Source organism: Talpa occidentalis, unplaced genomic scaffold (genome assembly GCF_014898055.3).
Source record: "Talpa occidentalis isolate TD23 unplaced genomic scaffold, MPIMG_talOcc4v2.1 talOcc4.13, whole genome shotgun sequence".
Classification (NCBI taxonomy): domain Eukaryota; kingdom Metazoa; phylum Chordata; class Mammalia; order Eulipotyphla; family Talpidae; genus Talpa; species Talpa occidentalis.
In genome coordinates this window covers 43,338,214-43,360,078 of record NW_023601322.1, presented here as the reverse complement: position 1 = coordinate 43,360,078, position 21,865 = coordinate 43,338,214, and the positions used below count along the sequence as shown (strand labels likewise).

The 21,865-nt window shown below is 45.1% G+C and overlaps 1 protein-coding gene across 2 annotated transcripts in view; it reads right to left on the bottom strand.

Annotated features, from left to right (window-relative positions):
• EMILIN2 (elastin microfibril interfacer 2) overlaps nucleotides 1-21,865 on the bottom strand; it is a 50,158-nt gene that overhangs the window by 15,567 nt on the left and 12,726 nt on the right. For both annotated transcript variants that reach the window (XM_037508777.2, XM_037508776.2), the window contains exons 3-4: nucleotides 9,768-9,943; nucleotides 2,283-4,202 (exon numbers count right to left, since the gene is read on the bottom strand). In XM_037508777.2, coding sequence (XP_037364674.1) covers nucleotides 2,283-4,202; nucleotides 9,768-9,943 — 2,096 coding nt within the window. The remainder of the gene's footprint in view (nucleotides 1-2,282; nucleotides 4,203-9,767; nucleotides 9,944-21,865) is intronic.

Below are 21,865 nucleotides of genomic sequence, written 5' to 3'. Positions count from 1 at the left end.
CCAAGTCCGACTGGCAGCTGAATAGAGCAGAGCAGGTGACTCACAGTGTCACCAAATGAAAACAGCCAAGTTCTGAGTATGGAATCATGGAAAGTAATACCTCTCTGTGGCTTTAAGCCACAGAGATTTGAAGTAGTTTATTAGATGGCAATAAATACTGACCCATCATACCAAGTCCTCACCAGGCATGCCCTCCTCATCCCTCAATTATTAGCTCTAATAATACCGCCTTCCAGAAGTTTCCCTTATCATTCCACCTAAGCCCTCACCTTGCTGACTTCTAAACTCTCAACCTACTCAACCTTGAAGGCTCAAGGACTCTCTCCACTGGGAAACCCCCCTGACTTCCACAGCTCCAGGGTCTCTGCATATGTGCCTGCACACACACCACTTCCCATCACCAGCTCCTACCACATAAGAGGGGCTCAGTGAAAGCCTATTAATTAAAGGAATAAACCCTGCAGAGCTCACTAGTCCTTTACTCACAATCTCATTCATTCTCGGCAGACCCGTGTGTGTCTCTACCACAGTGATTGGAAATGCCTTAAGAGTGAAGATCACGCTTACACATCTCTGTGTTCCTCATAAACTTTGCACATAGTAGATGCTCAATAAATGTTCTGTTGACTTTTAGCTGGACACTCCGTGACATAAATTCCAGACTGTTCATGAGCTGTGATACTCAGATTATTCTGAGTATCCTAAGCCTGGACTCCATGCAAGGATAGACAAGGTCCTGTGCATTTACCTGGGATACTTTTGCATCACTGAAAGTCTCAAAAGTCCATTCACAACAATGCGTTCATTCTAAAAAGATAATCTTTTGGAAGCCATATTCCCTTTAAAGACATTCACTTCCGGGCCTCCCCGGTGGTGCAGCGGGTTAAGCGCAGCACTGAGAAGCTGTCTGCAGCCTCTGCGGCACTGGTTTGATTCCTAGCCAGCCAGGGAGATTCCCACATGGCACGGCAGACCTCTCCTGTCTTGCCCGCTGCTCCCCTCAGCAGTGTATTTCGGTCCGTCTGCCTGTTCTGCTCCCTGCTCTGTCTCTGGTGGATTCTCTCACCCTCCTGCACCTCTGGCCTGTACCCCTGTGCTTGCATAAATAAATAAATCTTTAAAAAATAAATAAATAAAGACATTCACTTCCTACTTCAACTGTCCAGCATGAAAGAGTTAAGGGCACTTCCCACACCACCTGGGAGTCACAAATCAACTGGAACTATCTGGTTCAATCTGTTATTATAAAGCACAGTCCAGACAGCATTGTCACCACGAGGAATGACCATTCTATGAACACACACAGAGTCTAGTGACCTTTATTCAACATTCCAGAGATACAGCAGCTGTGTGGGCCTGCGAGAAAGGGGGAGGGTTATAAATAGCATGGTGTGGTGGGCCCATCGCTGGAGTGGAGGCCAGCGCCCTGGTGGTGGTTGGCCTGGGTCACTCCTTATCTACAGCTTTCTTATCTCTGGGAACACAAAGCATTTTCCCACCTGGCCACCATGGAGCCCTCCCCAACACTCCTGAGCTCCAGGGTTGTCCCCTGACTCTCCCTGGCCAGAGGGCTGGTCTGGCTCTCATCCTCCACCTTCCTCGTCCTTAGCTTGTTTCTGCTGGGACCTGATAGTAAAATCCTTATATGCTCATGCCAGGCCGTGAAATCTCAGTTTGACATGTAATCTCATTCTCAAGGTAGAGAAGTGAGAGACCAAAAAGGGAGAACAGCAGACGTGGAAGTGGGGAGAGGCAGGGTCAGGAAATAGGGTTCCGCTAAGCATGTAGCTGGCCCTCAAGTCCTTAGGGATCAAGAAGTCTGTTCCCCTCTGGGAGACCCACTGGGGTTGTGCAACAATCCTGGGTGTGGCCTGCCCTGGATTCTGCCTCTTCCAGGGGCAGAATTCTACCACTTCCCATTAGCTACCCCACCCCTAGCTGATACGCCAAAAATCTGACCCTACCTCCAAGCTCACCAACATGAAAGTACAGATCAATATTTGGCCATCTACCCGTGTTAACGACTGGTACTTCATAAAATGCACACACCATGCGCTTGATTATTATCACTCTCAAAGTATTGGAGAATTTCTAAATACTCTCAAGGTTGGTGTTTATTTCACTGCTACCCAAAACCAAACTATTCACAAACTAGGACCAGTCTATGAACCACTCTCTGGGTAGCACCTACATGATTTAGTTAAGTGCACAAACCATCCAAAATCTAGCATAATACATGTTGTGAACAAATACAAGAAATGGAATTGTAAAGGTCAACTTACTTGCTGATGGTTGAAATCTGACCAGATCTCGCAAATCGGTAGAAATCTGGAAAACGTGGCTATAAAACTGCTGGACTGAATTCTTCAGGCCAGAAATATCTCTGGAATGGGATCGGATTGTCTCATTCATCTGCCTGACACAGGTCCACAGGTTGCTGACGTGTTTGTTGAGCCCTTCCTTGATTCTCTGAAGGTTTCCGGAGATGGAGTCCAGTTTGCTACAAGTTTTCTCCATATTAGACACCCTGCCCTCAACCATGGAAACGTCCCTCTGGACCTCGTGCGTATTTTCCTTGCAAGTGTTAAGCTCAGAGAGGACCTGGCTCTCCAGCCTCTGCCACCTTTCCTCCAGCTGGCTGCAGCATTGAGCTGTGGGGTCCTGGGGAGGTGGGAGGGGTGTCACTGTCTTTTCTTGCTCATCCCCCATAGAAAATGCACCCTCTCCAGCAATTTTACCTTCTCTACAATTGATCAGCTCACTGTGAAGATGATTCACATCATCTTCAGTGTGGTTTAGTTGAGAATAAAGAAAACTAAAATCCTCTTGAACTTTCTGGATGCTATGTTCGATTTCGTGAAACTTCCTATACATGGAGTCATTTAGAGATTTCAAAAGGTACAAGCTATTACCCACTGTGTGGTCTTCGCCATTTGGCCAAGTATCTTCTATGCCATGAGGCTCTCCCTGGAAATTCTGCAGGCAAATATCCTCAACAACTTGTACTTTGTCCTTCAAGTGGTTTAATTCCATCATAACTTGTTCATTCCCAACTCCTGATGGACCAAGTAGGGCTGACGCCGGGGAAGTGAATTCTGCATCAGTGCTGTTAGCCAACTCCAGCACATTCCCCAGACGCTCTTCCAGGAACTGTATTTTCTGATTCAGAAGCTGCTTCAAGTCATCAACCTCTCCATTAATGGCCCCCCGCAGGGTTTCTTCAATGTAAAAGCAGTGCTCTTCCGCATTCTTCTCTGTCACGTTGATCCTTGCATCTAGCTCACTCCATCTGGCATCAAAGTCCACATCTGGCTCTGGAACTGCAAGGCGGTCAAACTCATTGTCCAGTCGTCCATTTAACATTCTGGTTGCTTCAGCAACTCTTTCAATTTTCTGGTCTAATTTCTTGATTTGTTCTGCCAAATCACCATTCTTTTCGCCACCACAGCAATCTGACTGAGCTGAAGGATCCTGTACTTGGGCTCGAAGTTTATCAATTTCTTTTCTCAGGTTTGTTTCCTTCTCTCCTATAAGCTCAATCACTCCCAGGTAGCTGCTCCCGTAGTCGTCGCACTGCTGTTGGAGACCAATCAACTTGTATTCACATGTGTTCTTCAGATCAGCCAGCTTTCTGTCCATTCCCTCCATGAGCTCCTCTCTCAGGGCATCGATCTTACTGTCCACATAAGCTTGGTGGAGCTCATTGGTTGTCATGGTCACCGTAGGGCCCTGGGCCGCCTCCTGGAGCTGTTTGAGCTGCCCTTCGTACCCCTTCACTTTCCCATCCAGCTCTTCCAGCTTGTCACTCTTAGTCTTCAGAGCATCCTTGACCTCAGCCAATTCTGACTTGATGTCCTTCATGCCAGCTTCCTTATTGTCGGGGACACTTGGAAGTGGAACTCTTTCTGTGTCTCCAGCAACCACACTGTCCGGCACTGGCGGGGGGTGCAGGTTACTGAACCATGATGCCATTTTGCTGGCATCATCCTGAATGGCATGTTTGAGGTTTTCGTTCACTCCAGCAATGGAAGACTGGAGATCAAGAACCGTCCGTGTAAGTCGGAGAACCTTCTCCTCAAGTACCTGGATTTTCTTATCCTGAAGATCTCGGGGACCCAGTTCTGGATCTACTGTCCGATTTGGCTCAGCATGAGTTGGCGATGAGGGCTTCTTGGGCTCTGAGACTTGGCTTGGTTCATTGTCTGTTACAAAGAAAAAGAAAGAGTTCAACATAACTTAGTATTTTCTACCTTTACTTGGATTCTGCAAAGACAATAAAGAGGGTACTTACAAAATACACTTAAACCTTCATTTTTAGATTCCCTACGTCACCACAGGCAACTAACGTGACAGTGAGAAAGGGCATGGGATGTGAAGTCACATAGACCTCCAATTGCATTTAGGATCTGATTTTACTGTCTACTTAATCTTAAGCATGTTGAGTTCTGTGAAATTTAATCTCATCTGTCAAGTAGAGGTACTATCTCCCCTGCTAGAGTTGTCAAGAGAATATGTACACAGCACTTAATAGATATCAATGGTCCCTTTTATCTGGAGGGAAATATTCCTTACCTATTTTAACATACAAACACGTCACTCCCACACTAGTAAATCTCATGGCTGACTGCATGCTGTAAAGCCACTTTAGCGAGATCCACCCACTAGCTCCTGGGTGGTGTGACAGCATATGATCTGCAAGCTACCCTCCAAATAATTCCTGAATGTTCATTTACTTTGATCATCATCCCCTTTGCTAAAAAAGGTCTCATAGATGTCATTTCCCCACTGGTGGGGAAACAAAAAGCAAAAGAGATAAAGCAATCGATTCTATTGGTGTCTCCTAACAGTAGCCATAAGGCCACATGTAGCAAAATTTACTAAGTCAAGAAACACAAACAATGAATTTTTGATGAGCCTACTTTGAGAAATACACACCCAAGGCAATAGTCAAAAAAGGAAAAAAAACCTGTTGTAAAAGGTGATTGTGGTATGTCATAAAACAAAAATAAACTGATATAGACACAAGTAAGTTAAACAAAAAGAAGATTATTGAAAACCTGCAGCAACAGGAGAATAAAAAAGCAAACCTACTCTTGAAACTCAGTGGATACCAGGACTGCTGGAAGGAATAATGCGGACAAGCCTGCAGACTACACTGAGACATAGCGTGTAAAGTGGGCAAAGTCTTACACAAGAAAGGTCACACATGAAATGCATTATTGTAAACTGACAAACATTCAAAGTAAATATAGAATGTTACAGATAATTTGGGGTTAACATTCATTATTTTCTCCTATAAACCTTTGCACATGATCATAACCATAGCTACTATTTATTAAGATAAATTTAGTGGTAAAACCAAGACTGAAATTCAGATGACCAAATCCCCCAAACAGAGAACTAAAAAGAACACCTTATTTTCCATACTGAAAAATATATTCTATATTAAGACATTGGGAGAGGAAAACATTTTTGATCCACATACAAATGAAATGCTGTTCTGAGCAAAGGGCAGGAGAATGGGGGTTGGGGTGGAAGGAAAGGCTTTTCTTATACACTCCTGATGACTGTGCACAAATTTTTGGAAGGGAAAATTTGAACTATCAATATGTGTCAAAATACTCAAAGTTCTTTTCACCCTGTAGTTACGCTTCTAGAAATTTATTCTAGTAAATAGGGAGGAATAAAAAATTTAACAAGAAAAAATGCTTATTTGGATATTACCTATAAAAATGAAAATTGCAAACCACTTCCATGGCTAATGGCAGGGAACTGTGTTCACATATGGCATTCTCTGAAGCCACTAGTGATATTGTAGAATATTTAATGATATTTACTATTTAATGATAGAATATTTAATGGTTGTTCATTACAGAGTTGTTAAAAGAAATTCATCTGGATAATTTTGGAGATCTACTTGGCTTTATTCAAAGATTCATGAATTGGACAGAATCCCAATCTCAAATAAATGAATTTTTCTTTCACAAAGTGTAAACGCAGGCACATTTACATCAACCAAATAGAAAGGCACTACAGGAGTTGTACAAGATAGAATCCTTTATAGCCAGAAAGAAGATGGGACAGGTTATTAGCATTATTAAATATTAAATGACTCCATTTGGGGTTATGTTAAAAATTTAGTCTAAAAAAAAATGACATAGTGGATTGAGTATAAGCATTTCCTTTCATTCCCTCCTGAAATCCCACTAAAATGAAAAAGATAAAAGGAAAGAAAAACAAAGTCACATTAAAAATTGGGAAACAAAATGATTTCGGACAGCAGCATTGGAAGTTAAAAGAAAACTGAGCAATGATGTCAAAAAATGAACAATTATTTCCAACCCAGAATTCTGAAGCTGCAGCAAAATTTTTATGAACTCTGAAATATCAAAAAGATGACCTCCCATGTAACCTTCTTGTAGAACACTAAAAGATGTGCTCGATCAAAACAAAGTAGCAAGTTTATAAAGGGCAAGTAGGGGTACAGGAAACAGGGACTCAATGGGAATGAGGAAAGTTAGGATTGGGAGGTGGTGGCTGTGAACCAGGGCAAGAGGATGGCCAGTCAGGGTGGGCAGGTGAAACTGATCTAGAAGAGATTTCTTCAAGAAGATGAAGCTGGGCCTCCCTGGTGGCACGGGGGTTAAGTCACAACGCTATCAAGCTAGCACCAGCCACTGCAGCATGAGTTTGATCCTGGCCAGGGAGTTAAACCACATGGAGCAGCAGACCTCTCCTGTCTCACCTGCTGCTCCCCTCAGCAGTGCATTTCATTAGAACTGGCTATTCTGTCCCCCACACTGTCACTGGTGAATCCTCTCACCCCCCACACCACTGGTTTACACCCCAGTTCTTTTTTTTTTTTTAAAGTTTTATTTATTTATTTATACAAGCACTGGGTACAGTCAGAAGCACGGGAGGGTGAGAGAATTCACCAGAGCCAGAGGGGAGAGCAGAGCAAGCAGACTGAGGAAGTACACTGCTGAGGGGAGCAGCGGGCGGCAGGAGAGGTCTGCGCGTCATGTGGGACCCTCCTCCAGTGGCCGGGGAGCAGCTGGGTATGGAACCAGTGCTGCAGAGGCTGCGGGCAGCTTCGCAACCCAGCGCTCAACCCCTGCGCCACCGGGGAGGCCCTACACCCTAGTTCTTGTATGGATAAATAAATCTTTAAAAAAAGAAAAAGATGAATATTACGAGAGAACAATTAGATAATTGTTTGGGTTTAAACCAAGATAAAAATACAGAAGGCCATGCAAAAGAAAACATGACAATAACTAGAAAAATACAAAAGTTCTGCAGAAAAGGAAACATTCGCAGTACATTACATGGCTTGGTTGTAAACATTACCTACATGGTTACTACAATTTAAACAATGAATAGAGAATAGATAAAAATATGACATAACTGTCATAAGAATAAGAGTGGCATACTAGAGAGGAAAAGTCAATTCTCACCGCCTATAGTGAGAAGTCAACAGATATGGAGGTAAATTCCAACAAGCCACATGAAAACTTTTAAGTAATTACTCCTCGAAAGGGGAAGCACAGGAGGACTTTTGCTTTTCCCAGTGGACCTATAATGTTATTCAACCTATCAAACTACATACACATTTAAACACCCATAAAAACTAAAACTAAACAAAAATAATCTCTTCTGATCCAGCAGACCCTTTGTGTGGTCCCAGCATAATATCTGATTTATCATGATTTATTGTGCTTACTTATCTAATGTTTGCTTTCCATCAGGCCAGGAATGTGCTTGCCTTGGTTTTTTTTTTTTTTTTCTCTTTTCCCAACTAGCTAGTATAGACACCGCCAGATAAGAAGCTCAATAAATATTTAGGAACTAAATGAATTTTTCTTTCACAAAATGTAAATGCAGGCACAGGGGAGAGGGTAAAGTTCTATGACCAAACATTATATGGTGGTCAGATTATGTATGCTTAAATTTTTTCCTGCATTTTATAAAAATTACTTAACTGATATCCACTACTTTTGTAATGAAAAATTATTTTAAAGTCTATTTTACAGACAATGGTAGGATGCACTACCAGTTTCAAAGTAGGAAACGCCTCATGAAAAATAGAATCATTCAAAGACAACTTAAACATTAAATTCATAAAATAATCTAGATCATATTTATTCCGACACAATTTAAAAAAGAGGAAAGATAAAGTGATGTAGAATAAAATGACAAAACAGTTTTATGTATAAAAGCCATTCTTTTCACCTAAAAGCGAAGTATACCCTGGGGAAAAATGATCTTTGTTTTCTTAGTCATTCATTGAATTTGTGCTACTTCACTTCAAAAAAATTTTCAGGGGCCTCCCCGGTGGCGCAGCGGTTGAGCGCTGGGTTGCGAAACTGCCCGCGGCCTCTGCAGCGCCGGTTCGATCCCCGGCTGCTCCCCGGCCACCAGAGGAAGGTCCCACATGGCGCGCAGACCTCTCCTGCCGCCCGCGGCTCCCCTCAGCAGTGTACTTCGGTCCTTCTGCCTGCTCTGCTCCCCGCTCTGGCTCTGGTGAATTCTCTCACCCTCCTGCACTTCTGACTGTGCCCAGTGCATGTGTGAACAAAACAAACAAAACAAACAAATAAATAAAACATGCCTCTATAAAAAAAAAAAAAAAAAAAAAAAAACAGGTCTTCTATATTAAAAAAAAAAAAATTTTTTTTTTCAGAAACAAATCTAAAAAAAACCCCTCTAGGGGTCTCCCTGGTGGCAAAAGGGGTTAGGACACAACCTATGAAGCTGTCCACAGCCTCTGCAGCACAAGTTCGAACCCCGACCAGCCAGGGAACTATCCACATGGCACAGACCTCTCCTGACTCGCCCGCTGCTCCCCTCTGCAGTGAATTTCGTCAGTCTGCCTGTTCTGTTGCCCACTCTGTCTCTGGTGAATCCTCTCACCACCACCCCCCAGCACCTCTGGCTGTACCCCAGCCCTTGTATGCATAAATAGATAAATCTTTAAAAAAAAAAAAAACTCGGTGGATACTTCTAAGTTGGGGTTAGCTTTGCAGATATTTCACTCCAAACAGCATGAGAATGATTCTACTTACCTATTTTTTATTTTATTTATTTATTTTTTATAATTTTCCTTTTTTTTTTTTTAAGATTTATTTATTTATTTATACAAGCACTGGGTACAGTCAGAAGCGCGGGAGGGTGAGAGAATTCACCAGAGCCAGAGCGGGGAGCAGAGCAGGCAGAAGGACCGAAGTACACTGCTGAGGGGAGCCGCGGGCGGCAGGAGAGGTCTGCGCGCCATGTGGGACCCTCCTCTGGTGGCCGGGGAGCAGCCGGGGATCGAATCGGCGCTGCAGAGGCTGCGGGCAGCTTCGCAACCCAGCGCTCAACCGCTGCGCCACCGGGGAGGCCCATCTACTTACCTATTTTTTAAACTAATTTTTGCTCCTTCAAATGAAAGATTTATGGGAATTTGTAGATGTAAAGTAAAACACATAAAGTGCTACATTTGACTCTTCTCATCTGTACCTCAGTTTACCCAAGTCTGAAACCTTTGGCATCTCCTGCACTGATTGTAGGTCCTTGACTTGCACAAGTTGGCTCTACAGAGCAATTTACTTGCAATAAAAGCTCATCTTCCCATCACTATTGCTTTGGCAAGTAAATTATTCGGCCGCAGGTGTCTGTGGCAGGTACACGTGTTACTTGAAGTCCCTGGAAAGTGGGAAGTAACGGGCCCTGTGGTGTGAAGCAGCACTCGAAGTGTAAGAGGCGTCGGGACAGACACCAGCGCGTACCTGTGCCTTTCTTCATTGTGTTTCGAGGCCGGGAGGGCGTGGGTTGGGGCATTTTCCTGGGGTCTCTGGGACCTTCTTGGCAGTCTCCCCCTCTGAAGCCAGGACAGCACCTCCATTCCAGCTGCGTCACTGTCTTGTACCTGGTGACGTATCTGGGTCTGAAGTTCACACGATACCTGCCAAAGAAAAGGGAGGCATCTCATTCCGGACTGCAGTTACAAGCCCCCCAGCACTCCTGAGGTGGAGTAGAAGGAAGAGGGTCCAGGTCACTCAGGGCCCCATTGCTTTTTCCAGGCTGACAAGAGGGGTCACTGGTCTCCTCAGTGCAGCCCTGAACCCCTGGGCTTCAGCTGAAATCAGCCTCAGGAAGGCAGGGACTCTCCCTGGACCATGGACTGGCCTCCATCCTCCATCTTTTATGCCCATCTGCACCAAGTCTCCCTCCCAAGGAAGGCTGAAAAGAGAAATGAGGAAGCAGGAGGGCCTCCCTGGTGGCATAAGGGGTTAAGTCTCAGCATTACGAAGCTATCCACAGCCACTGCAGCATGAGTTCAATCCCCAGCCAGGGAGATACCCACATGGCAGAGCAGACCTCTCCTGACTCGCCTGCTGCTCTCCTCAGCAGAGTATTTCAGTAGATCTGCCTGTTCTGCTCCCCACTCTGTCTCTGGCAAATCCTCTCATCCCCCCATACTGGCCTGTACCCCAGTTCTTGAACGCATAAAATCTTTAAAAAAAAAAAAAAAAGAAAGAAAGAAAAAGAAAAAGGAAGCAGGATTGGAACCATTCAAAAATGCCCCCAAAAGCCATTTAAAATTTTTATAGTACATTTTCCCTGACGTGCTTGCCCATCGCACAGACTCTTGAAACGAGCCGTGGCATCCTCCAGGCCGCGGCGAGGCTGAGCCCAGAGCACACAGCAGCGACCCAGCAGCCCCGGACACCCAGAGAGCCGGATCCAAGGGTTCACCCCAGGAACCCGACTCACAACACTGACACAGCCCGGCTTCGTACTCCACCCCAACTTCCATTTCCAGCTTGGGAACCTCTTGAACTTTTTCACTTTTCACTTCTAACACCAGCACTAGCAGCTGGCCTTCTTTTTTTTGGACCAAGTCCCAGAAAGAAATAGGTTTTATGTCATCTCCCCAGGCTCTCTGTGTGCTGCTCGGGGGGAGTCGGGTCTGCCAGCTGCCTGGGCCTGTGGCCACTGAGCCCTCCACCTCAGCACCAACCTCGGGGCAGGCGGGGTTTTAAGTTTTATGTTCCTGAGCAAATGACACATCGCTAAACGCAGTAGAACTTGGTGTCCCCCAGAGGGTCAAAACCTTGATTCCCAGAACCTCAAGTGTACAGAGTCCTGCAGGACAGCAGTATAGCCCTCAGGATGCCAGAGAACCCTGTTGATCGCACCGCTGGAGGCGACAGCACCCCACACCCTTCACTGTCCTGCTTCACTTGGTCTTTTAGGGTTGTGGCTCTCAACTCCAGCCTTGTGAAGAGCCATCTGGAGACCTGCCAATGCCTGCATCTCCCCCTCAGAGGTTCTGGTTTAACTGCTGTGCAATGGTATCAGGGCATGCGGGTTTTGTGAAGCATCGGCACGAGACTCTTCAAGCAAAACTGAAGAGAAAGCCCAACAAGCACAACAGAAGAGAGTCTTGTGTACAGGGCAGGGGCAAGATCGCCCTCCTAGGCAACCTGCCCACCTCTCCCACAAGGCCCTGAGGTTTAAATTTGCCTCTTTTCACAAAGGAACTAACAGAGCCTCAGAAGTAGACTGATTTGTCCACGTTCCACCCATAGGAAGACCAAGGCTCGGATTCCACCCCACGCATGCTCCACGGCACCCCCACATGCAGAAACTGTGATTTTCTGGCAAAAGCCTTAAATTTTGAAGCAGTGGTCCCACAAGCTGGATGAAGGGGGGAGCCACCATCCCATTCAGCAAACAATGAGCATCTAATTTGGTCCAGGTACACACCAGCCCTCAGGCCCCTGCCAACCACAAGAAACCTGTGTGCCCCTACAAACTATAAAAAAAAAAAAAGAAAAAAAATCCACTTCATTATTTTACATGCTCAAGAACAGCATAATGCTGGAAAAATGTGTAATGTCAGAAAAACGTTGCTCCTCTGAGCATTTAAAACTGAGTATGAAATGTGTTTGCTCTTGGGTTTTGCTTGTGTGCCAGGAGATGACAGCCTGTATTAGAGTCTTTGGAAGGGGCTGAGCTGGGACTAGGAGAGCAAAACATGGACCCTGATGCCTGTGGAGGAGACAACTCCTACCCCACCCGGGGCCTTAACCCAACTGCTGAGCCCAGCGTAGGAAAGTGCTCGCTTTCCCAACGCTCCTCATTTTCTTTAAAGGCAGCTATTTTGGAGCCAGCTCCTAAATTTAGGAAAGTTCCCTGGAGTCCCTGCCTTCCTCTCTACGCCCCCTCCTGCCCCCAGTCTCCACTGCCATCCTTGGCCTGATCTTCTCTGGAAGGTTTCTGGTTTCCAGCAATGGCACTCAGGTTGACAGTGTTCCTAACAAAGATTTCAAGTCCAAAGAGTAACAGGAACCTTCCTGGTGAGCAGTGACAGCTGGAAAAGATCAGGAGGCCACTTGCAGTTCTGGGGACGCTCATGTTTGGCCTTCATACCCAGTGACAAGGATCCCATTGGTGGCCTCAATTTGGGGGTGGGGTATGGGATTATACAGCCCCACAGCCCTGCTGGGATCATCACTTCCACAAGAGCCAGTCTGGGGGTGCCCCAGAGGATCGGGAGAATCTGGTGGGATCCCCAGGCCTCCATCTGTGTCACCCATGAGACAACATCCTAGTCAGGGAGCTTTACAGAGATGTCCGACTTTTACCCTCAAAATTCGAATTGGGGGCCTCCCTTGTGGCCTAGGGGTTAAGTCTCAGCACTATCACCTTGATGGCCACCGCAATGGCCCAAGTTCAATCCCCAGCCAGGGAGCTGACCCACATGGCACAGCAGACCTCTCCTGTTGCACCCGCTGCTCCCCTCAGCAGTATATTTCAGTGGATCTGCCTGTTCTGCTCCCCAATCTGTCTCTGGTGAATCCTCTCACCACCTGCACCTCTGGCCTATACCTCAGTTCTATGTAATAATAAAATCTTTTAAAAAAAAATTTTGAATTGGTCTGGGGGCTGGGGTTGCCCAAGCAGCTCTACATTTCAGAAACACCCCCAAGTAATTGTTAAGCACAGTCAGAGCTGGGAAGCAGGGTGTCAGACCCAGGAAACCCATCCACCTTACTAGCTAGAGCCTCTGAGGTGACCAGGATCAGACAACCAGGCAGGGGAAGAGAAGCTTACGCGTGTCCCCAGGGCTCCAGGACCTACGCACAGGAGACGCCTGATAAATACTGAGTCAGCATCTAGCTGCACCCAGCTGAGGGACGGACAAAGGGACAGAGTCACAGGGGTGCTGGGTGGAGCTGGATGGCTGACTCAGGCTGCAGCCTTGGCCCCATCCCAGTCTTTCAGTTGGGGGTATTACTGCATCCTCTCCCTGGGAGTCCCAACCACAGCTGCCTCAGGCACCCTTTTGGGGCCCTATGGGTCTAGCAATGAGCTGCCACACGGTGTAATCCTGCCTCCACCCCTAGGAGCATTCTTCCAGTCTCCCACTCTTCTCTCCCGCCCTCTCCCTCTGAAACGCTTTTGGGTTTCTTTTGGGAGGTGGGGCAAAACATGTGCTCACCATTTTTTCAAGTTTGGTCACCATGACAACATGCCATGTTGCCCAGGAGAATCTAATATGAAGGTGACAAGACTGGAAAAGTTGAATCAGAGTTCAGGGATCCTATGATTGAAAGGATCCCTATTAAAACAGAATGTGACAAAATGATATCACCCCCCAAAGACTCCTTTCTACTGATCCCCAGTGAGACTGCTCTCAGAATACATTTCAATTCACACTTATATTCACTTGCAGAGCAAAGATTCTTGTTGATTTTGTTCTCTACAACATCCCCACTTTTTAACAGTGTCTGTCCTATTTCAGGTGTTTTATAATTGTTAACCAATCAAGAATTTTATTAATCAGGGCTCCCTGGTAGCACAAGGCGTTAAGCACAGCACTATGAAATTATCTGCAGCCTCTGCAGCATGAGTTCCATCCCCCACAGGCCAGGAAGCAACCCACATGGCGCAGCAGACCTCTCCTGACTCGCCCGCTGCTCCCCTCAGCAGTGTATTTCAGTCAGTCTGCCTGTTCTGTTCCCCACTCTGTCTCTGGTGAATTCTCTCACCCTTGAACCTCTGGCCTACACCCCAGCTCTTGTATACATAAATAAATAAATCTTTTTAAAAAAGAATTTTATTAATCAAACAATAACTAATTAATAATAGTAAGTTGACCTTTGGCAAGATTGGGGGGCATCCAATGTCCATATTAAAATCCTCTGAATTATCCACAGTCCAACCCAATAGAAGTGAACCAAATCAAGCCCCAAAGCCATCAGGACACACACCAGAATGTGACTGAGCTGTGTTGTCCCATAAGGTGACCATTAACCACATGTAGTCATATAAATTTACATTAATCAAAGTTAAATAGAATCAAACATGCTCCTCAGTCACACCAGCCACACATCAAGTGGTCAGTGGTCACATCTGGCTGGTAGCCACAGCTCTGCACAGCATGAACATCTCCATCCTCACAGAAAGTTCTTTGAGACAGAGTTGGCTCAGTTATTCAAGAGGTTGTCCAAGAAACAGCAACAGGCACAAATCTGTTCATCTCTTGCTCTCTATTCCACATTCACCATTTTCTTTCTCCTCCCACATCCCTTCAGAGCGATCAGTTGAATGCTTCTCTGAAAATAACCGACATCACTGGCAGAGTGTCCTCAGGCCAGCTGTCCACAGCCCTACTGGGATTTATTCGGCAGAAATCACATCCACAGGAGCCAGCTTGGAGGATCCCCAGAGTATGGTGAGAACCTGGAGGATCCCCAGGCACTTAGTATTTAACTGTAGTTTTATTTTAACACAGGACACTAAAAATCTACACAAATCTGAAGCTCAGTGCCCTCTCAGGGACACTCGCTTGACTAGGATTTCTCCAAAAAACCAACTTTTTAGTAACTTTTTAGTAAATTCCTCTCTTTCCAGTCACTGGCGTGCCCCCAGAAACCTGGAGCCAACACTTCTGCTTCCTTCTGCGTGTGTGGTTCCCACACAATGGGATGAGACTGAGAGGATCAAGAATGAAGCCAGGAAGAGGCGCTTCCCGTTCTCTGGTAAAGAGCCCCAGAGGACTGGAGAAATGATTGCCAGCCCAGGGGCAAGGAAAATTAGCAGGTAAGGGCACGAAACCATTCCATCGAATGTCAGGATGCACATCCCGGCACACGAGGTCATCCAGCATTCAGCTGCTACTCTAGTCACACCAGACACGGTAATTCACTTTGTGAAAAAACACAAAACTAGGTAAACTACACATAAAGTGTATCATCTTAGCCATTTTTAAGAGTACAGTAGAGTGGCATGAAGCCATCACATTGCTGTGCAATCATCACCACCATCCGGCCCTGTAACTTTCCATCTTCCCGAACAGAGACTCTGAACACAGGAGACACTAATTCTTTCCCCTTCCCTCAGCCCCCGGCAAGCAGCATCCTAGGTACTTTGTGTCTCTATGAACTTGTCTGCTCTAGATACTCAGGTAAGCGGAACCACACAGTATGTGGCCTTTGTAACGGGCTTATTTCACTTAACATGCTGTCCCTGTAGGGAAGGAGAAAACTTCCGCTCCCTCCTGAGGTTTGTTCTGGGGCCTGTGAATGAAACTGACAGAAGACAGATTAACAAGAGAAAGACAAACAAATTTTATGAGAGTTAAAATTCAATATTTTCACTTACAGAGGGGCTTCGCAGAAAAGAAATAAAACCCAAAGAGGCGGTTAGATCTGGGCTTATATACTTTTCACAGAGGATAATAAATTGAGAGAAGTGAAACAAGACAATAGAGGAGGCTTTGACTTTAGGGCTGATAAATTGTGGGAAAGTGACTAGAAATTTTATGGGGGAAACTAGTAGAAGATGAGGGCAATTTTAATAAGGTTTGTTTATGCACTCAGCTGCCGCTGACCGTCTCCCGCGGTCAGGGTGCCCTGGATACAGCAGTGAAATACATGCCCTCCCTGCCTTGGAGAGAGACACTTTCTTCCCCCTCTAAGTTTAACAAACCTTTATTTACATGTTTACCTAACATCTTGCCTTTTCCTTGCTTTCTGGGGGCAACAGGCCTTACTGCAAAGAAACTGCAAAACAAAGCCAACAAGGGAAACTTACAAAGACAACATCAGAATTGCTGAAAACAAGCAAATATCATCCAAGTCACCGGATGCTGACCTTACAAGAATGGACATGTCAGGCCTCCCTGGTGGTGCAAGGGGTTAAGATGCAGCCTATGAAGCTATCCATAGCCACTGCAGCACAAGTTCAATCCCTGGCCAGGGAGCTACCCACATGGCACAGCAGACCTCTCCTGTCTCACCGCTGCTCCGCTCAGCAGTGTATTTCAGTAGATCCGCCTTTAGTATTCCCCACTCTGTCTCTGGTGAATCCTCTCACCCCCCGCCACACACCTCTGGCCTGTACCCCAGCTCTTACATGCATAAATAAATCTTTAAAAAAAAAAAACAAGAATGGGGCCTTCCTGGTGGCGCAGCAGTTGAGCTCTGGGTTGCGAAGCTGCCCGCAGCCTCTGCAGCGCAGGTTCAATCCCCGGCTGCCAGGCGAGGGTCCCATGTGGCGCGCAGACCTCTCCTGCCAGCCGCTGCTCCCCTCAGCAGTGTACTTCAGTCCTTCTGCCTGTTCTGTTTTCTGCTCTGGCTCTGGTGAATTCTCTCACCCTCCTGCGCTTCTGACTGTACCCAGTGCTTGTATAAATAAATAAATAAATCTTTAAAAAAAAAAAAAAAGCTGACAACTTGGAAGAGTGTGCAGATACAAAGATGATCTCTGCAATTCAGAGTGACTGATCCCCATCGTCCCTTCCAAAGTTGTCCTTTCACACTCTCAAAAAGTCTCCCATGTGAGATAAAGGAACCAAAAAAGGAAGGGGGCCTTCCTTCCAGGTGAAAACATATCACGCACAAAATTAGAAATCATCTTTTTTACACATTTTAAACTAGATCGCTGCATGGAGAAATTAATAACATGGAATAGAAAAATAAAATATTTTACTTGACTTTTTAGGAAAATTCATCTAAATTTTAAAAGCCAGGCTACTTGGAAAAACATTTCTTATATTTCTTAAATACAAAATGCAGCTAATGAATCAAAAAGTCAGATGAGACTGATCAAAATTAGATTACAATGTAGCTTTCTACACTTTTTCAAAATAACAGATACACAGCAACGAGTTCAAGATGAATATGTGCTTACAGGAGGCTGTTTCCCATGCAAAAGGATGCATTTGCTAGAGAGACCACAATCTTAAACTGCTTATTTCTGTTTCTTCTTGAGTTAATTTCCTGCTGTTCTTCAGAGCAGCAGTTAAGACTTCTCAACCTAAAATCCTCTTCACTTCTCAGTATTCTGCCCCGATCAGTGTAATATGTAGAAGTTTTCCACAATGCTCCAGTTATCCCTCCGCTCCCCCGAAACCTGAGGACAGAAAAATTCACTTCTAGAAAGGTGATTAAAGGAAACCACAGCAGCTCAGCTGCAAGGCTCTTTCCCAACTCTGAAGCAGACAGTGATTTGCTGTTCTTAGATTCACTATAAGAACAGTCCATACCTTCCTTCCACAAAACTTGCATGGCTGAAAATGACATCATCCCCAAGGACAGGGTGCGTCCAACACCGTGAAATAAGCTTATGCATATGTTCCTCTGCAGGTTTAACTTCCTCTTGTTGGGCGATACATTATAGCACTCGAGTCTGAGCTCTCACAGTGGGGAGGAGGGCCAGGGAGAGTCCCTGGGGTCTGAGCTCAGTGTGATGGCTTTCTGGGGGGGCTGAATAATTCCAGATTCATGAACGCCCAAATTATCCTAAAGAATTCTTTTGGAGAAGGTCATTGCTGCTGCAAGCTGTTTCCCCCAATCAATTCTATATTGTTCCATTTCCCAAACTTCCATCACGTCCCCGCATTCCTGGAGTCAGAATCACGGAACACTCCTCCCTATCACCCTAGTGCACTTGTCCTCTGCGTTCCCACAGCACGGCCATGAGAACATGTGCTGGCTGAGCCTCTAGCACGATCCTCGCCACAACTAAGACTTTCTGTGGTTTGGGAATCCAAACCTTTCTTTTCAGAATCACCGAATATCTATCTTATTTCCCCTTTTTTAAAAAAGGAAAATATTTCCTCAAATTCTCTTAGAAAAGTCACAAAAACTTTTAAATCCTTTTCTCCAGGTTTTCCTTGACCTGGTCCACAACCTCGATTGCCTTTCTCAAGCATCTCGGTCTCTGAGCCTCTCTCCTTCCTCAGCTGCACAGCTTCCAGCCGCTCTTCAACTAGCAGCTACTCAACCAATGTCCTCAGTCTAGGCTTTTAATAGTAAAAGGGAATTGGCTATGACATCCTTTCCATAATCAATTTCAGACCTTTGGTTGAAGACCAGGGATGCTGGCAAGCTTTTCCAGTAGGCCACACCTATAACTTGGTGGAAGTCACTTATAAGCTTAGAAAAAGTTTCTAAGCTTATCCTGAGAAAGTAAAAGTTTCTCTGGATATATAAAAACAGCATTTTCTTCTTTGGGGCCAATTCATTCTCAGTTAAGAAAATAAACTGGGAATTGAAAACACAGGAACACTTATATTTCTTTTCTAACTTATGACCACCATGGGGATAAAGGACCCAAAGGTTATAAACTAGTCTCATATTTCTCACACTGCCCAGTATTTACTATGTTTTTTAAATCCACATTTAACACGAGGTAGAGACATTTCACTCACCAGCACGCTACTTAGAAGGAGCATGTTTTTCTCTGGAAAAATATTGTTACCACTTGCCCAAAGGTGTGGACAAGATTTAACAAGATAAAAAGAATTTTGCTGATTTGCACTGACATGGGAGGGATAGATGGAACAGGAGAGAAATGCAAAGGAGTCTTTTCTCTAAGGTGTGTTGGGGGCCAGTGGATGTCTAAGGTTGGTAACGCCCCCATCCCCCAAACCATTTGCCTTGCTCTAGTCTTCAAAAGTCCTTCTGCTGACGCAGGCTTGTGGGACCAGATTTTTCTCAGGAAACTTGAAGGTACAGTGTTCCACCCTCTGGTCAATCCATGTGGTCCTGAAAGAGCCACCACAAAACCCAGGTGCACACAGGCCATGGGACACTACCCCTGGGGAACTGTCCCAGTGCAGAGGGAAGCCTCTGGCTGTCTGCAGTTCTCAAAAATTGAGAGGGGAGTGAGACAAATATAAAGACTTTCAGGTGAAGAGGGACCCACCAATACCTGCTAGCAAGTTTAAAATATATGATTTGCTTTCCATTTCTTTAAAATCATGCTTGAATTTTAAAAATTACATATATTGCATTACTTTGTGGTTTTATTTAAATAATGAAGCCTGTGGTATAAGTAGTGGTTCTCATCTTCCGAATAAGCAGGAGCTGTGCCAGCCCGCTACCCAAACACTTTCCTAACATTGGCCTCAATTTTTTGCAAATAAAATATACAAAGAGCCATGGTGTTTTCAAAGAAGTCAGAAAATTAATTTTAAAATAATTATGATATTTTTAGTATTTAACGTTTTCAAAATGCTCTTCCTTATTGTATTCTCCCAATGCCATCAATCCATTCTCTATGCTTTTACGGCATGAACCCTCACAAAATGAAAGCTGCCGCACATATTAGAAAGGGTCAACGTACACTTACATCTTGGGAAAAAACTTAAAGGTTACTTAATATTATCAGTTCAGGAATCCAAATTATAATTTATATCATTACTTTGGTTGATTTAACTAGATTCCACCATATAACAAATTCTCATTTTAGCTACAAGCACATTTCCATACAACATAAACAAATTATTTTCAGACAATGAATGTATGTCACAATCTCCATTTTAAAAACACAAGCCGTGGTGGGGCCTCCCCGGTGGTGCAGCGGTTGAGCGCTGGGTTGCGAAGCTGCCCGCAGCCTCTGCGGCGCCGGTTCGATCCCCGGCTGTTCCCCGGCCACCGGAGGAGGGTCCCACATGGCGCGCAGACCTCTCCTGCCGCCCGCTGCTCCCCTCAGCAGTGTACTTCGGTCCTTCTGCCTGCTCTGCTCCCTGCTCTGGCTCTGGTGAATTCTGTCACCCTCCCGCGCTTCTGACTGTACCCAGTGCAGGCAGGCAGGCAGGCAGGCAGGCAGGCAGGCAGGAAGGAAAGAAAGAAAGAAAGAAAACATGCCTCTATAAAAAAAAATAAAAAATAAAAAAATAAAAACACAAGCTGTGGGCAATTGTTCAAACTGACAGACTTTGGGACTGAAAACTGAAAACCAAACTCAGCATGATTCTGAACAACTGAAGAGAACAAGACAAAGATAAATACTTGTGGGGCCTCCCTAGTGGCACAAGGGGTTAAGCACTGCACTATGAAGCTCTCCACAGCTTCTACAGCACGAGTTCAATCCCCCGCCAGGAAGGTGACCCACATGGCGCAGCAGACTTCTCCTGTCTCGTCCGCTGCTCCCTCAGCAGTGTATTTCAGTCAGTCTGCCTGTTCTGCTCCCCACTCTGTCCCTGGTGAATCCTCTCACCCCCCACATCTCTGGACTGTACCCCAGTTCTTGTATGCAGAAATATCTTTAAAAAAAATAAACACTCTTCCAAGAATATACCTTGATGTAAACTATGGACTTTGGGTGATGACGTGTCAATGCAGGTTCATCAGTTATGGCAAACGGACCACTCCAGAATGGATGTGGATAGTGGAGAAGTGTGGTGGGACAAGGGGGATCAAGGAGATCCCCACTTTTGCTGTGAACCTAAAACTACTCTAAAAAAGTCTTAATAAAGCAATAAACAACCCACAGGCTCTCTTTCATTCACTCAGTCAGCAAGCATCCCTTGGGTGCTGAATGAACATCCCAGGCGGCATCTATCCCCATACCATGACTCTCCTCGAGCCATAAGTCTCTAATACAGATCTGTAGCTGGAGGATAAGTCTGGAGAACAACATCTAATTCTATTATCCTTCCAGTAGTTTCCTTCCAACAGTTTTCAAGTCACAACTTGGCCAAACACCAGTTATATCAGATAATATCCAAAAAAATCTCCAATTCTCAGTTATCTCAAATTTGAACAGGAATTCTTAATATTTTCCCCTCTTCTATTACTCAGATACTGGAAGAACAAAATTAGACAATAGCTGTGAAAGCACCATGAAGCCATAAAGCTTCACATAATTGCAATTTATAAACTATATGTTTACTTATCATAAAAATAAGTCTGAAAAATATGGGTTCTTCCTATAATAAAAGATTTGGTTGCTAATGTAAAATATTAGAGTTGATATCTGATCAAAATTGATGAATAATGAGGTGCTGATTGTCCTGTGGATTAATACAATCCTGCCACAACCTCCAAATGACAGTTCATGAGCTAATTCACCTCCTTCAAAACACACAGCCTTTTTGTCCACACCTTAACAACTGAGCACGAGGTTTGCTCAGTGAAACAGTTCTTTATAGCTCCTCACACTGCAAGGTGCCACCATGCGCTGAGCATAGAGAAGGGGTCAGACTGGCTTCTCCATCACACCTGCCTCCAGTCGGGCCCGCACTGGGATGGAGCACCACCCTCACCCTCACAGTGTTCTCTCCCTCCCAAATCTCTTTGCACATGCTAACATTTAGAAGCATGGCTCCAATGGCATCCCTGACCAAAAAGCTTCCACGACTCCCTGTTATAGGTTGTTATAGGTTGAATTGTGTTGCCCAAAAAAGTTATGTTGAAGCTCTAACCCCAGTATCTTAGAATGTGCCTTATCTGGAGACAGGGTCTTTACAGGGGTAATGAAAGTGAAGGGGGGGTGAGCCCTAGTCCAATATGACTCATGTCCTCAAAGAATTTGGACAGAGGTACACAGAGGGAAGATGTTGTGAAGAGACACAGAGAGAAGA